The sequence below is a fragment of the Xiphophorus couchianus genome, chromosome 21 (genome assembly GCF_001444195.1).
Source record: "Xiphophorus couchianus chromosome 21, X_couchianus-1.0, whole genome shotgun sequence".
NCBI classification, from domain to species: domain Eukaryota; kingdom Metazoa; phylum Chordata; class Actinopteri; order Cyprinodontiformes; family Poeciliidae; genus Xiphophorus; species Xiphophorus couchianus.
Window position 1 is genome coordinate 4,084,947 of NC_040248.1, and position 17,048 is coordinate 4,101,994.

Below are 17,048 nucleotides of genomic sequence, written 5' to 3' on the forward strand. Positions count from 1 at the left end.
AGGTGACTTTCAAAAATGTTTCTGACTTGAAAAGCACATTTTTTATTCAGCTCCTGTTACTCTGATGATTCTTAATAAAATCCAATGAACAGCTAAGAGGTTGTGTTACATTCATAGCTCAGGTGGAACAATATGCAGACGAGATAATTATTAGTTTGCTATCTAGAAATCTGGAAAATTTGCCTTTTCAGAGATTTTTCAGTATATAAAATATTCAAAAGAAAAAGCATTTTGACAAGCTGATTAGCTAAGTGCAAAGCTACTTGACATGCTACTGGTTAGCATTTGCAAATCAGACAATCTAGTGGATTGAATGCAGGAGCAGAAATAAGGTAAACTGCAGATATTAGATTCTGTGGTAGTGCCAATATGGTTTCTAACATGGACATTGTGTATATCTAGTGTTTTAACTTAAAATAGACAGTTTTAGTTGTTTTTAGAGGAGGTGTCATGGTAATTTAAGCTGATGGAAGATGACTCTTGACAATACAATGTCTGCTGCACATTGTATTGTTCTATCATCTAAAATGGTAGTAAAATACAACATAGATTGTTGTAATGTAACCCAGTGAGAAAAAGCCTTGGGTAAAAATGCTCCTGCAAGGTATTGTACAACTATTGTTGTTTAACTCTTAAACGTAAGAAATCTTTGCTGTGGACGTTCCGGTGCTATTTTCACCACATCTGACATCATAAACGTTAAAGCTACATAGTGCAGTTATGGCTGAGTCATAGAACCGCTTTATTGTGTAGCATGCGAACCTCACTGTGGACCATAAGTAAGTTCTCTTGGGACTGCGCAGACATTTGCAGAACTCTCTCCAGAAAGCCATTGTTTCCTGCTCAGCGGTGCTCAGTCTTTTAAAGTTCATCCTTTGTTTGAGAGGCCTCTTCTATAATCCATTAAACATTAATAAGCCTTCTAAGGTACAAGACATATAACTTTTATACGATGTAAAAAATGCAACATTTTCAGCGTGTATACGTCTTTTTTTATTTCTTATCTCTCTAAACCTTACACTGTCCTTTGTCCTGCAGCTGCTCTTGCATCTAAAGTTTGCTTTGCTTTGCCTCTTCTGCTGCTGCTGTTGGGTAACCTGAACAACTCGTCTCTTGTATGAGTTGATTCATTGCCATCTGGGACACACTGCCACCTCCGTAGAGACTGTACCGCCCACGTGAAACGGGGATTTTCATGCTGAATGAGCAATACAAATGAACAGCTGTACATTTTGACTTCACCATGAGGAAAAAAAGACGATTGGGAATTAATGAAACAATTCCACAGTGGCAGATTTTAGAGCGAATACATCTCTTGTTTTTTGTTATTGCAGTGTAAACCCAATGGTTTCACACACTTCTACATATTGTTCACTTTAAAATCCCATGCTTTGTGTTCTCTTGAGGCACTTTTCACTACAGTCACACACATTTCAAACAGTACATTTAGTTCAGTTCATTATTCAAATTAATTTTAAAAAGTTTTGTTTCTAAGGAAACCCAGCTGATTGTATCACACTTTCCCTTTTTGACTTAATACCAAGTTATTAATTAAACATTTTTGTAACTTGATGTAACATATTTCTAAAATATGAAACTTGCAGAGATCACGATGGATGGATGGATGGATGGAGTCAACATTTACATAGGACAGTATATCAGAATCTAAACTGTTTTTGCTTTGTGGACATTGTTGTCACTAAGCCTGTCGCAATCAGTAATAAATCAATTAATAACATGATAAATTAAGATGAGCTCAATAATATCCATTTGCATAATTTATCATTTTTCTCTTTTCTATTACTTTTTCTACCAAAATCTGGATAACAAAAGTCTTCACTCTGGTGCTTTGGTCTCAACTATCCCTGTTTTTGTTTACAGACACTTTATTTATTTGTTGCTTCTGTTGCTTTTTTCATTCATTTTGGAGATTTAAAATGTTCTCCAGGTCCAGTGTTAAACGTTCCTGTGTACTTGCACTATTATGCCTTTATTATATTACTTCTAAATGGTTTCAAAACAACAATATTAATATTGTCCTTGTAGTTATTGCAATAACTTCAATAACAATTCATCACCCAGCAAAATGTGTTATTGTGACAAGCTGAGTTGTAACCTGACGTTTTTTAATCATTCTTTATGGAGATAAAAGGATGATATGTGCAGGTTTTCCCTCCGTTTGCCCATCCAGAGTCCTTCTGGATGAATCAGATGCCTCACTTTGCCTGAGCTGACTCTGCAGCTTGTCTGAGTTCTAATTGGGCGTGGGGCGTGCAGAGGATAGGGATGTGATGGAAGGCCTCAGCCAGTTGCTCTCTCCACACAGCACTATTCCACCCACACATATTAATTTATACAAGTAGGCTGCTGCCTTTTTTTTGTCACTGGCACACCGGCCTTGTCTCTAAAATTAGCACCTGGACTCCTGTTGGTCAGCAGAAGACGCACACGTGCAGCAAGCTGCGCTTTGATTTGATGGTTTACACGCTCGGCTCAGGTATTAAAACAGTTGTGCTGGCGCACCGCCACGTTCCAGCCTCCCGCCAGAGAGATGAAGCCACTTCTGCAGATGTCTCGCGGTGCATTAGCATGCTTACACGTCCTCACATCCTCCTCTGCTCGGTGCCCATTATGCTTAACCTGCAAAGACACCTTCATGGGAAATTCACAAACTATTGAGGGGCCGTTATATGAGTGCTCACACATGCAGCATATTCCCCTCTGAGCAAAGGTTGGCATCCTGACATAGAAGTGACTGAAGATTATTTAAGCACAGAAGGTAATCATGGCATTTGGCACACACAGATGGCGCTGAAGAAAGACATAAGGGATTGCCTCGGACTTGACCCAAATCCTCAGCAGGAGTCAAAGTGACCGCTCTCACTCAGTTTTGTTTCTCCTGCCTTGGCTGTTGTGATAACATCCCCTCAGATCTGAGAATGACTGGAGAAACAGACGTGTCTGACTGCTGACAAATTACATAAAATGGCAAAGATCTTTTCAACCTGGGAAGATGTCACAAATAGAGATAAAGTTATCTCCAAAGCAATCATGAATGTTTATTACAGCTCTGAAAATGCTCACTAAATATGGCTTTAATATCCGTAATGGCTTGCAGCTGCTTAATGAAGTTAAGCTATTGCAACTAAGAGCTGATGCAGATGCTATTATAACTCTGATTCACTCTTCAGTTTACATATGTTAGCTTTTCAACTGTTTAGGCTTATAACTTGGAGTAGTTGGAAATTCAAATTCAACGCATCTGTCTTGAATTTGTACCAAAACATGCTATTTCTCACATTGCAAGAGCAAAATAAGCCCAAGCGTCTTGCGAGGTGGAATTTTGTCCCAGTGCGTTTTGTTTTTACTTTTTCTCCTGCTCTGAGTAGTCCATGTGTGTTGGGACCAAGGGTGTTAAATTTAATGTTCTTCATCATCTGGACTAAATATATTAGTTTTTTGTATGAAGTTACTTTTTTCATTTATTTATTTTTTCACATTTTTCCATCATTGTCCATAAGGTCAACTTCACTTTCAGTTTCAAGCATCTGATTTGTTGAAGGTATGAAGGAATCTTGATAGTCCAGACAGCACTGAATAGTGTGAGAATAATCCATGTTATTGTTGGGTCATTGCGTTGTCGTGGACTTTTTCAACATGTCCTAAAAATCTGTGGCAGGTTTTGTTTGCTACAGTATAAGCTGCATGATAAGGCGATGCTGCAGCATATTTTCTGACATCATGTCATCCAACATTATTATTGCACAAGGCAGATAGACTATAGTGTGAACATCCCTGAAGTTATAAACTGTAAAGCTTTTTTTCCTTTTTACTGCAAAACAGTGGAAATGTGGAATCTCTACTGAAGCTTACACAACCCACACCTGTTATGGTCACACTATAAAGGAAATTAACATACAAAACAGCTTAATCCCTGGCAGAAACATTGAACTGTTTAATCAGAATTGATTTTGTGTGTGTGGACGGGGCCTGTCCCTGTAGAGCCATTCTTCCCCCTGCGTGTCCCAGGCAAGGCATACTTTTTAATTATGCCTTGCCTCATGTACACATTGCTTTGCATACAGTGTCTCCAGGTTGACTGTCAAGGCTGTTGACTTAGCTGTCCATACGGATGCATGCATTTACAGTGCAAACACTGGGTGTTTGTTTTTTGTTAAAGGAATTGAACCCATATATGTATGAGGCAGCAAGCATCATTAAAAACAATTATTTTTTCTCTTTCCTCCTGCTGCATGCTGACATGCACAGGGTTGGGATTAATGCTGCACTATCACCTGCTCAAGGTGATTTTTTTTGTTTTGTTCCCAGTGCATCCCAGAAACCAGCTGCAGTCAAGGTTGCAATGTTTTTATGTTCATTTCAAGCACAAAGCACCTGTCTGCACCCAGATATTCATTCACACATTCCTTTCTGGATGAAATGACAAAATATTGTAAAAGCACTTGCTCAATGCCATTTTAAAACACTGTATATACTGAATATATTTTCTTGCACTTGCTGCAAATTAGAGCCCATGGAATAAAAAGGTTTCACATTCAGTCAGTGTTTTTAGAAGGCTGCTCAGTTCAGGAAATAAACAAAGACAATCTTTGAAAGAAATTGGACCAAAATGGTATTTTTGTTCATAGTTTTGTGTAGCACCGGTGAATTGTGAAATCAAATGATGTGCCCATTATCTATTGTTTGAAATAAAAAAATTGTTTTCAGAAAGCATTGAGCTAATAATAATTTGTGCCTCAGTTTGATTTGCAGACATTAATTGTGTAACAGTTAAATAGGCCTATTTGCTAAATCAAAGGCTAATTCTTTTAGACGTTTGACATCTCAAAGTCACTTACAGATGTGCTAAAGGGTGAGAAGAAATTAGTTCATACTTCTTTATAATTATGACTGAAATCACATGGAGGCATTTTCTCATCCCTACAAGAAAAAGAACCGAAGCCATGATGGAATCACAACTGACAGGACTGTGATGGTTTCATCTAAAATGCAGAAACAGCTGGAAACTTGGGATACGTTTGAATTTGTTATGGACCTAAGTGAAGGTGGCACAAACCTTAAGCTGGCATGTAGCCGGTGTTGCTTGTATTGGAAATTATTGAAGAGCTGAGGGGGAAAAGTATAGTCCTATGACTGAAAGAAGCTGTGACACAAGACTGTCAGAACATATATGGCTGTGGACTTTTAAAAAACAATTATGCTGGCCTCTCTTCACTGCAGAAAGCATTCACAATATGTAAGGCACTCCACTGATGTCCATTATATATATATATATATATATATATATATATATATATATATACACCCACACATTCAGGACATGAAACCTCCATTGAGGTCATTGGTCGGGATTCAAACCCAGGACTTTTCCTTTCAAAACTGTTATGATTCTTCATAACATAGATTCAACAATGTGTGTGAAAAATTACTCACACTTTTTTATTCCTGATTTTAAAAATGTACATAAAAAAAGGTTTAGGTCAATTTCTTTCTATTTTCTTTCTCCAACATCATCATCTGTATTAGAAAAGGGGACTGAACAGGATTTGGTCTTTTCTGCAGTCCTAGCATAAAAGCTCTCTCAGGAAAAACACTGATTTGCACAAACGTGGAAATGCAGTGTGTCAGCACTGCGCTTCAAATGGCTGGAGCTAAATTCACAGAAAAATAAAAACAAAAACCAATCACGATAACTGGCCAAACTGGTGACATGTAATCACCAGCGAGTCAACAAAAAAACACCGGGAGCCGTGATGGCAAGCTGCTCACATGAAACCACAGCCACCCTGACGGACAGATTAGCTGCACTTCTCTGCAGCAGGTGCAGCTGATTGTTGGCGCCTGATTAGAGCCCGGTACTGTGACTCGGGTCCAATCAGTCATGCTGGTAGGCAGGATGTGGTGCGAGCGAAGGCAGCGGCCCTGAACGTTGGTTTGCACATGCTGATTTGCATTCGAGAAAGACTCCCAAAAACCCGACTGGGGAAGAGAAAAGTGGGCGAGGCAGAGGTCACAGCAGAGCAGGGAACTCAACTCCTTCAGTCAGTGTTAATGAACAGTTCCAGACATCACCATTAGAGCTCACCAGTTTCTCTGTTTTACTGCCTGAACTCTATGTACTACATTGAAACCACGTTAACTTGCATTGTATGAAAAAAACAAACATTTTTGGATATACTTTAAGGAAACGTCCCAAATAAACATTCCTTGTGTGACATCATGGAAGTAAAGAAATCTGTCAACCTGTCAGGAAGAGAACCAAGCCGATCCTCCAGTTATTTTCCAAAAGCCTAATGGGAGTATGATAATACATAATCGGGAACAGGTTGGGTTTTTGTTTCAGAGATCAACATATTTTGGTGCAAATTGTGCATTTCAACCTCAGAACAAAAGCAAGACTCGTGTGAAAACCCTGGAGCTGGAAAGAGGGTCCCAGACAGATGTGGCCATTGCTCAAAAACCACCATAAAAAAGACTCCTACAACAAATGCATTTATGGAGAAACCCCTGAATTTTGGGAAAAAAAATTCTGAAGTGTAATAAAACATACGTTGAATTGTTTTGTCATACAGCAAACTCCTGCCTATTCACAATTTGATTTCTCTGTGGAACATAACGCCAAATTATTTACTGAATTTTTTTTTTTTTTCCATTCTGTAGAGCAGGGGTCTCAAACTCCAGTCCTCGAGGGCCGCAGTCCTGCAACTTTTAGATGTGCCTCTGCTGCACCACACCTGAATAGAATAATTAGGTCATTAGCAAAGGTCTGGAGAACTGATCTACACAAGGAGGAGGTAATTAAGCCATTTCATTTTAGTGTTTTGTATCTGTGGCACATCTAAAAACTGCAGGACAGCGGCCCTCGAAGACTGGAGATTGAGATCCCTGCTCTAGAGCATATATAGAATATCCAAAAGAAAATGCAGCTTGGGAAGGTGGAATAAAAAGGTACAATGCTACTTGACATGCTATTGGCTGGCGTTGCAAAGCAGCCAATCTGGGATTGCTGTTTGTTTTCCTTAGGAATCCTCATTGGAAAGTAAATCTAATCTTTTTGTTTACGTCATTTGGTGCTTAAGCTTTTAAACAGCGCAAAAAACACTTTTCAGCAACATATAGGAACTTGTTTTAAATTATTACTTCCTTAATATTGAAGAAAAATTGCTAGTTCCTCTAGCAGATTATTTCACTTTTAACACAGCATTTTTCCATGTTCAGGTAAAATAATCTGTCAGTAGAACTAATAGTTTTTCAATAACATTAGGGAATTGCTGACTGAAAACAAACTCCTATTTCTTGCTTAAAAGTTATTTTTAAGTTGCACTAAGATATTTGCTCAAGAAACCAGACCAATACGTGGTAAAGTTTTGGTTTCTTTGCATATTCATTCAAGGTAGTTTTGAAAAACTGCTAAAAATCATAATTTTGGATGAAGATTCTTATACCTGCCGCCTGCAGTACATGTTGAAGCTCACCGTGAAGCACAAGGACAGCAGTGAATCAGTCAGGAGCAATGAATGCAAACCAGTACAGAGGAAATATTGTATTTGCAAATACAACCAGGCTGTTGTAGCAAGATTGGTGACATTCAAACTGTGTTCAACAACATTCACTGCAGAGGATTTACTTGATTACATGGTTTGCACATTTCAAAACTGCAAGCCAGCAGGATTTGGTAAAGCACTTTCTATATCTCAGCTGAAAGCACATCTGAGATGTGGTGCTGCATTCATCCTTTTTATAGTTTGGTCATAACTCCTGTCTTCCCCTTCACTACTGTGCATCTGTCACTTACCCGCCGAGACATCAAGGCTGTTCCTCTCAAGACTCACGCTCGAATACCCCTTAAACACGCTTCACATCTGTACTCCATCACACACACACATGCAAAGACTTTCCACATTACCAAAGCCCAGAGTCCCTTTTGAATCCTAAATAGGCTAATTTCACTGCTGATCTGGGATTTGTGAGTGTTTGAGTTTATTGAAGGAGCTGACACAGATCAGGATGTTTCTGCACTTAGTGAATTAATCATTTGCTCTGGTTAAATCAAGGAAAATCTTTCCCGACACCAATCATTGGTGATGTAGTCCAAGCAGTTCCTTCCAAAACCTTACAGGTTGATTTGGTTTTAAAATTTTAATCACATCAGCACTTTCAAATTATAAAGTAAATAAAAGTAATCATAATCAACCTGGCTTGAATTGAAAAATGAATTGTCCTTTAAACCACTCTTGATAGCAGTAGCAAAACTTTAAGTGTTTACAGTAACTAGCTATGCGTCTTTTACATAGCTGTGGAGGATTTTTTCTTCTTCTAGAATTGCTTAAAGGGTTTAAAGGTATTAAGATGTCACATCATCTACAGTTGAAACCATAAGTTTGCATAAACCCAATAGAACAACACACCTTTTTTTCTCACCGTCTGATATTTAATCAGACCAAACTTGTCCTGTTGTTGGTCAGTCAGTATTTGGTAGAATTGTCTTCAGCATGTCAAACATTTTGGGTTTTCTTCCACAGATTTCTCACAGTAATTTCCTAGCATTCTGTTCAACTGTGATGCTTTCTTGGAGGTTTTAGCTGCAAATAACTAAACCTAAAGAGGAATGGATCTTCAAAGAGACTCATACTTCTGTCTTTGTAGTCATATTTATATAACTGTATAAAAAAATTGCTTTATTGTACCTGTAGAGGAGGAGAGTGCTATCATGATTTCTTAAATTCAGCTGCTGCTTTCATCCAACATTTTCCCCCTCAAACTCCAACTGTACTCACATGAAGACTGTATTAGATGAGCCAAAAGACCAAGATTCCTAGAGCTGGAGATTGAAGAGTGCTTTAGTAATCTCCTATAATCCTTTTTGTTCACTTGGGAGATTGTTCTCCTTTAGAAGTTTCCCGCCAGACAAAGAGGTGGATAGTGCGATAGTATCGACTATAATAGACTGAGGAGGTTGAGGAAAAGGCTAACCACCTCACTGTGTCAGATGAGGCCAGGTTCATGGAAGTCGGCTCTTTCTCAATTATTTTCTGAATTAACGGACGGGCACCGTAGAGATTTAGGAGAGACGGTCTGAGACGATACAGCTCAGAGTTGAGCTGGGAAGAGAGATCAGAGGTCTGATCTTTGTGTCAGAACAGTGATGTGTGTTTCCTGCTTCCTTCCCAAGAATGCCCCAGTGACTTTTTCAGTGTTGGAAGATAATTTGATTTAGGAATGAAGGGGCTGCAGTGAAAACTTTGCAACCAAATCTTGGTGACATTTTTACTGTGTTAAAAGTATTCAAACCCCTCGAACTTCAGTGCCATTTTCATTTTCTGTGGCACACCAACACCAATCAATCTTTTTTTTTAAAGTGTGAAATTTGCTTTTGTATTCAGACCTCTAAGTCAATACTTTACACAACCACTGCTTACTGCAATTACAGCTACAAGTCCTTTCAGGAATGGCTCTACCAGCTAAAGCCTGAATTATCTGCTTACACTGCAAAAACACAAAATCTCATCAAATATTTTTGGTTCACTTGAAATAAGACAAAACTGTAACTTACATATTGATGAAAAGTATTAGCTCCACTGGCAGAATATTTCACTTCTCAAATGGGAAAACATTTTAATATATTTAGTGAAAATTATTTAAAACGAGCTCCTATATCCAGCTGGAAAGTTTTGTCTTATTTCAAGTGTATTAAGATATTTGCACTAGAAATCAGATGAAAACACTTCATAATATTTTGTGTTATTCATCTTTGGAAACACCTTTAGTTCAGTGAGACTAAATCAACTGTTTGTTTTGCAAAATCATTGAATACAATAGTAATATTACAACATGATATGCTTTATTACATCCAGTATGTTGGATTTAATTTAACTGCAGTGGATTCTCATACTTGACACATAAAAGGTCACAGAGAGTGTTGCCAATTTCATAATCATAGATGTGCAAGAATATAAAATGACCACCTCATAGTATTTTTTTATTTTATTTGTTGCAACCCTTGTTTTAGGAAATGTGCAGTTTAACGTATTCACCTCACAAACCAAAAAAGGTAGATTTGAGTCTCATCTAATGAGAGAAACTTCTTCCACATTTTTATTGTTTTATTGTTTTGTGGGGTTTTCTTCTCGCAATGTTTTCCTCTTAGACGTCCCGTCAATAGACTCTCCCACCTGTGATGTTATTGGTTTAATAACTACCTCTAATTTGAGCGTCTCCACATCTTTCTCCCTGACCTGCTGTGCTGCTCGACCTTCTTGATGCTCATCTTCTATATCCTGAATGCACATTTTGGGATTCAATATGGAAAAAAGTCTGAAAGAGTTTAAAGGTTTGAAAACCTTTGCAAAAGACTATTTGTTTTACTTTGTGTGACTCAGTTGGTCATTCTCACTGCTCACTGTGGGTAAAAGCAAAATTCTCGTAGCCACAGAAAGAAAATCTCATAAATTTCTTCTGTATGTGCTTATTGGTTTGGTTCCAGCTGTGAAATATTGTTCAGGAATGTCACACCTTTATGAACAAAGAGGTAATATGAAATTTGAAAGGTCAGGTCGTCTGTCTTGGTGTGGAGTTTACTCAAAAACTTTGACCATTTTCCAAGTAATGTGTCTCAAGGACTTAAGGTCAAATGTTGCTAAGGCCGAGGGTAATAACAAGGGAGTTTGCAGGGCTTGTATCATTACAGGAAAGTTGTTAGCAGCACTTTGATTAGTTTTTGGAACAAAGAACAACAGCAGATCCCTGCTGAGACCTGGCATTTCAGCAGAACACTTTGACGACAATAAGCTACTCAGGTTGTGAGTCTTGAAAATGTTTAGTTGAACGTGTATTTTCATTCCCTGTGGGAGTTGGAAAAACTGCATTGTATTATATAAAGCATTGCATCTTTTCTTTTTCTTAGAACCCATTACCCTTTCAGTCTGCCATGCTCTTCAGCTTATCAAAGTCTTAAACGTATGAGAGAATTTCATGATGTCTTTTCACATTATTGAACTTTACCAACTCCAGCAGTAATAATTTGCTGTTTAGAACATGTAGTTTCATGTAGGACGGGTTGTGTCTTCAGACTTTCCTTCTGTAAGCCAATGGAATCATAATTTTTCATCAATATTAAGGAATTATTGAGTTAAAATAAGCTCCTATATCTTGATGAAAAGTTACTTGTAAGTTAGTTTTGCTTTATTTCAAATGTACTCTGATATTTTCACTGGAAATTAGACCGAAATTAGTTGGTAAAATGTAATGGTTTTGCAATATATGTCCACATCATGCAGGGTACTACGCCATTTTCATTGTGTTCTAGAAACATAACGAAAATGAAACATAAAATAAGTTTTATGTTTTATTCTGATCTCAGGTTTAAGCTCAGATTTAAGGTTCCTCTCTGGATGGAGCATTTCTGACTTTTCCATGGCTGCCTCTTGTCTTGGATCCTTTATGTGATATTCATTAACAGAATTTTAGGGTATAGCTGTAAAAAATTAGGATGGTCTGATTTGGAAATCTCAAGGTTTTTTCTTTAAATATTCTTAGTATTCTGTTTTCTGTTTGTAAGCTTGACCTAAATGCTTGGTAGTTTGTGTTTGTCTTGCAGTGTAAATCAGAAAGTAAAATGGATCTTCATTAAAATTAAACTACAAAAATGGAGCCAATACAAGACATCAACCATAGTTAGTGCGGATTCTCCTTGTAAGCCAAAGTAAATTAAATTCTGTTATATGCCTAGAAATAAAAGCAGCTTCCTTTGCTGCCCTACTTATAGCTACATCTTCTCAAGCAGAGGTAATATTCACCGGATGACATAGTGAAAGCAGTTGTTACTATTGAGAGTGGTACTTGAGAATGAACTGCTACCATATAGTTCCATGAACTTTATTAAGAGCGAAAGTGGTTCAACCTATTATTTCTTTATTTTACACAACACAGCCTCTGGTTTTAGTTGTGACCTTGAGGTAGAATTTTATGAATAGAGTGTTTTGTCTCATTTTATATTGAAAACTTGTCTTTTTCATCTGCTAAGCTTTAGTCCCCCTTTTTTTGCATCTGGAACGATCATAAAGAGGATGAATTACTGAGTTCCTCATTCATACCACTACTAATACAAGAGTAGAACATTCTGTTTACTGCTCGCTTGCTGGAATGTCTTCAACTTGACAGGTTTATATTTGAAAGGTTACATTAAAATTGCAAAATCATCTGACAGGTGAAATCTTGATTACAGCTTTCTATGTTTTCTGTTTTGATAGACCTACACCACCATGCTATTTAGCCTATATTTAGCCCTTTTTGTTGATTACCTCATGGTAAATCCAGGTTTACTAGCAGTTGCCTGGATGTCAGCCAGGCTCACTGTGACAGATGATGTGTAACCTCAGATCCCCCAGATCTTAATACTTCTGCCTGCTTGGCTTCTTGACCCACTTTTAATGATTATTCAGCCTGAGGCGAAAGGATTACTTTCTGTCTATAGAGTCCTGAAAGCACTAGAGAGGAAAATGATCTATTGTGTAACACGCCAATGTCTAGCTCTTTTGTGAAGTACAGGAAATAAAAAAAGTGAATCCATTAACTTCTAAATGGGGTTTGGTGAAATTCAAGCTGCTTGGATTGAAACAGAGTACCATAACATAGTTTGAGTTTTAGTTTGACAGAGTGTTTCAAAGACATCTTAATAGATTTGATGCACTTTCATTTTATTGGAAAAAAAAGAATAATTGCAAATGCTGCAAATGTTTCTGACCTAAACAAGGCCATAAAAATGTGTTTTTTTATTATTTTCCCTAACCCATATTATTATACAAGTGCAGAACTGTGTAAGGTATGAATAATGGTATGAATAACCAACTTGATTTCTCACATATATCAAACGTATTGTCAAAACTGGTAAGGATTGTGGCACAACTACAAATCTACTAAGATACGGCTACCCTCTGAAACTGACAGGTTCGAAAAAGACCAGCATTAATCAGAAAAAGGCCAAGTTGAATATGAAAACTATGGAGGACCTGAAGTAATGTAGAGCTCAGGAGAGACAACAACTAGTTGTAAGCTCTACTATTACTACTAGGCACATAAATCCTTAAGAAATCTTGCTGAAACTTTGCCTTGAAGCCATTCTGAGATCCAGCTTATATAGGAGAAAAGGTGGTTGAGTTAGGTGAAACCAAAATGTAGAGAATATTTGTAAAAACCTTTTTTAAACTGTGTGGTTTTTGGTTGTAACATCAGCAGATGTGGGAAACAAAGTTCAAGAAATTTCAAACTGTATATAAAACAAATGACCATTACTTTTGGGGAACCAGTCATAACATTTCTTTGCAATTTTCTGCTCTTTGAGTTTTAAATATTATGCCTCATCTTTGTTCTATCTGGAGAGATCAATCAATCAACCAATCAATCAATCAATCAAGTTTATTTGTACAGCACATTCCAGTACCAAGGCAGTTCAAAGTGTTTTATTTTATAAAACCACAAAAGTACAAAATCATAAAAACATCGTACAGTCACCATAATATTTCAAGATTCTTAGGGCCAAGGTAGAGTCACAGAATGTTTGTGATAATTTTTCTCACGTAATTATCAACATACCAATAAGAAAAGAATGATGCTGGGTTGTTGTTTTTTTTTACACGTTTTGGTGCGCTAACATCCATTTAGCCTTTGTATCCATTTTTTGTTTACCTCAAGGTCTCAATGTTTCTGTATAATCTCTAAATCTATTGCAGAACACAAGGTCAGTGGTGACCAGAATGTCCTGGCGCCAGTCAAAAACACAATATATAACAAAACAAGTGTGAACATATGGATTCTTGTCCTATGTGGTGTTTTTTGTGTGTGCAGAAGCCAAAGCTGTAAATTATGTCTTGTTGGAAGACATAAAGTAGCACACATTGACCTTATAAAATCTTGCTGCATCTCTGCCCATTTCCTGTCTGGTTACTGCAAATACAGGCCACTCGTGCCACAAAAACCTTTTTAAAAAGTCAACACAGGGAGCAAACTCATCTTTTGTTTTAGGCTCCTGCTGTGTCGCAGGAACAGTTTCTTTTTAGTCAGAGATGCAACCGTATATCATATTATGAAGGTTCATGGCTGAGCATCCTGTGTTTTCTGCATTATGAATAAATGTGATAGCGCAAGTACCTCAGGGTGTTACAGTATAATATGATTGAAAATTGCAAAGCATATTTAGATATAATAGAATCGGAAGGACAAGGCGATCAAGGATCTACAAAATTAAAGATGAAAAAGACACATTATTACATTCAGTACTATAAAATAAACCTGAAAATTTGGGAGAAAAGAAATATCTGTCTTAGTAACACTATTATTCACAAAATGTGAAGTATAATAAAAAATATATTTTCATTCATTATAAAAAGAATATACATCCACTGTAAATTTGATAGTTTTAGTATATGAATGATCCATTAGTATTCTGTTAAAACATGAATGTAAAGTTTGAGTTTTGTTTTTATTTTTTTATATATACCAAAAATGTTCTGAAATACAGTAGGCCACTCTGTCGCTGTCACCAGATTTTACTACATTTTAATTCTACAAAAGGCAAGGTATTTTTTTTAATTGCATATTTCAATAAAGCAAATTAAAGTGATTTGCATGATGAAAGCATAAAACAGCAAACAAGCAAGAAACATTACATTGCAGTGGCAAAATAAAGGGAAGTGATGAAAAGATGGAATACAGTTTATGGTTGAGTTTTATTGACCTTTTTCCAGATTATTTGTTGGTCATGTTCTGAGCAGTAACACAGTGTTTATCACTGTATAGTAACTTATTCAATAAAGATTATTAAAAAAATCTAAGTTTGTGAAAATGTACACCCTAAACCTTGTAGATACATAGAAAATACACAAAGCTCTGTCATATAACCATTTTATTTTGTGTTCATTCTGAATGGTAATTAGTCCAAAATGAACCTTTGAACTTTACCTAGATTCTCTAAAGCGTGTCCCAGTTTTTTATTCACTCTGTTCTATTACAGAATCTTTTGGGTCAGTGTTTTGTTTCCTTTGTTGGAAATGTGTGAAACAAGGTTTTAGTCAATCTCAAAAAAAGTATTTACGAGAAAGTATTTACAAAAAAGTTCTTTTTTCTTCCTTGACTCTTGTAGTGACTCAGACTTTCTCTTCTTTTGAATGGGAGTTTATATGGGAGTCATACTGCAGTGCATGGAGCATCGTGATGGATCTTTGTGACCTGACATAAATGAACAAATTTATATCACATAAGCAGAGTTTAGGCTATAACCTCCTTCATAAGAACCAGAATAGGGGTGCATGATAAAAAAAAGTAATTGGTCTTGCAATTTTAAAACAACAAATAAATGTTTAGATGTTCTACATGTTATCTTTATTATCTTAAATTGCTTTTTTTGCATTAAATTTGCAGGAATTATCAGAACCGCCTTAGCAGACATGGACAGAGAAGCCAAAGAACACTACACCGTTGTGATTCAAGCCAAAGACATGGCAGGCCAAGTTGGAGGGCTCTCTGGCTCCACCACCATCAACGTCACCCTGACAGACGTCAATGACAACCCACCCAAGTTTCCCCAAAGTAAGTACTATAATAATGGAATTATCGAAAAACAGATTTCTCTATGTAGTTCTTACCAAACTTGAACAAATTGTCCCATTTAGGTTGGATATGTAAAGCTAATGGTTGAGCTGAAGTGATTTCTGCTTTTCCTTTCCTGCTTAAAATTATTTTTCAAAGCCATGCTTGTTGTAAAACCGAGCACGGCGTTGCTCTGACATATCTCCAGCCTTGAGCTGGAAGAAGTTTTCAACAAAAGTTACCTGATGCTTTTTTATAACCTAAAAAGTATTTTTACAAACTGTGCAATCCTTTCATCTGTAAAAGATGAAAGGATTGCCTCTGAAATGCAAAGTTTAAAAATTAATTTAAGCAAGAAACAAGCTTCAATAATAGGGACAGAATGACTAGTAGCTTTTTGCTAAAGAACATGAACATAAATTAATTATATTAGTCAGTAATTCTTATTGTCATTTATCAAACGTTTTGAACTCAGAAGTCTAAATTTATTTTTGTTTTCTATAATTTGCAAAACCAGGTGAATATTGCTTAAACCACTACGTTTCCCACGCTGAATTCTCTCGATTGTAATGAAAAATGTAAGTAACGACAGAGCCTCGTCAAGAATATTGCCCTTCAGCAACGAGTTTCCCATTTATTCTGCAGCAAAGAACCATCAACATTTCCCCGAATAAATATCTGCTTCATTGCGGCGCTATCAACCACAGTTTAGTACTTAATGTCAATTGAAGCACTGCAGAGTATTTTTAATGACATTCCCTCAGGAGCAAATAGTGACAGAGTCAAACTGCTTAGCGAAGCTTCTAGGTAAACAGTCAGATATTCAGCTGTTTGGTGCAGTGGAGATTTTGTTTTTTTCTTTCTCTAAGTGAATACAAATCAATGTTCATTCACAGAAAATTACCAGCTGTATGTCCCAGAATCCGCTCAAGTTGGGAAACCAGTGGGGAAGATCAAAGCCAACGATGAAGACCTTGGTGTTAATGCGGACATTAAGTATAGCATCATCAACTCGGAGGGCGCCAATATGTACTCCATATCCACAGACAGAGACACAAAGGAGGGAATCATCAGCCTGAAAAAGGTAAGCGAGCGCAACTACAAAGGGATAAGGCTGGTATCCATAGGTAGGACATGGTTTGTTTACAGGTACCAAATGAAAGGAAGTTTGGATGGAGATGCCAAAACCTGAAAGAATAATTTGACCCAGAACCTCATCTCACTAAAACCAGGAAGATAGAGCGCATAACACCAGTTTTAAAGTCCCTCCACTGGCTCCCTGTAGCTCAAAGAATAGACTTTAAAATACTGTTGTTAGTTTATAAATCACTGAACGGCTTAGCACCACAATACATTAAAGATCTGCTGCTGTTGTATCAACCTTCCAGAACCTCTCAGGTCTTCCGGTTCTGGTCTGCTCTGCATCCCCAGAACCAGAACCAAAC

The 17,048-nt window shown here is 37.0% G+C and overlaps 1 protein-coding gene across 1 annotated transcript in view; it reads left to right on the top strand.

Moving 5' to 3' along the window:
* Positions 1-17,048, top strand: part of LOC114137074 (cadherin-18) — a 129,199-nt gene that overhangs the window by 60,200 nt on the left and 51,951 nt on the right. Inside the window, exons 5-6 of the mRNA XM_028005587.1 lie at positions 15,436-15,603; positions 16,500-16,687. Coding sequence (XP_027861388.1) covers positions 15,436-15,603; positions 16,500-16,687 — 356 coding nt within the window. The remainder of the gene's footprint in view (positions 1-15,435; positions 15,604-16,499; positions 16,688-17,048) is intronic.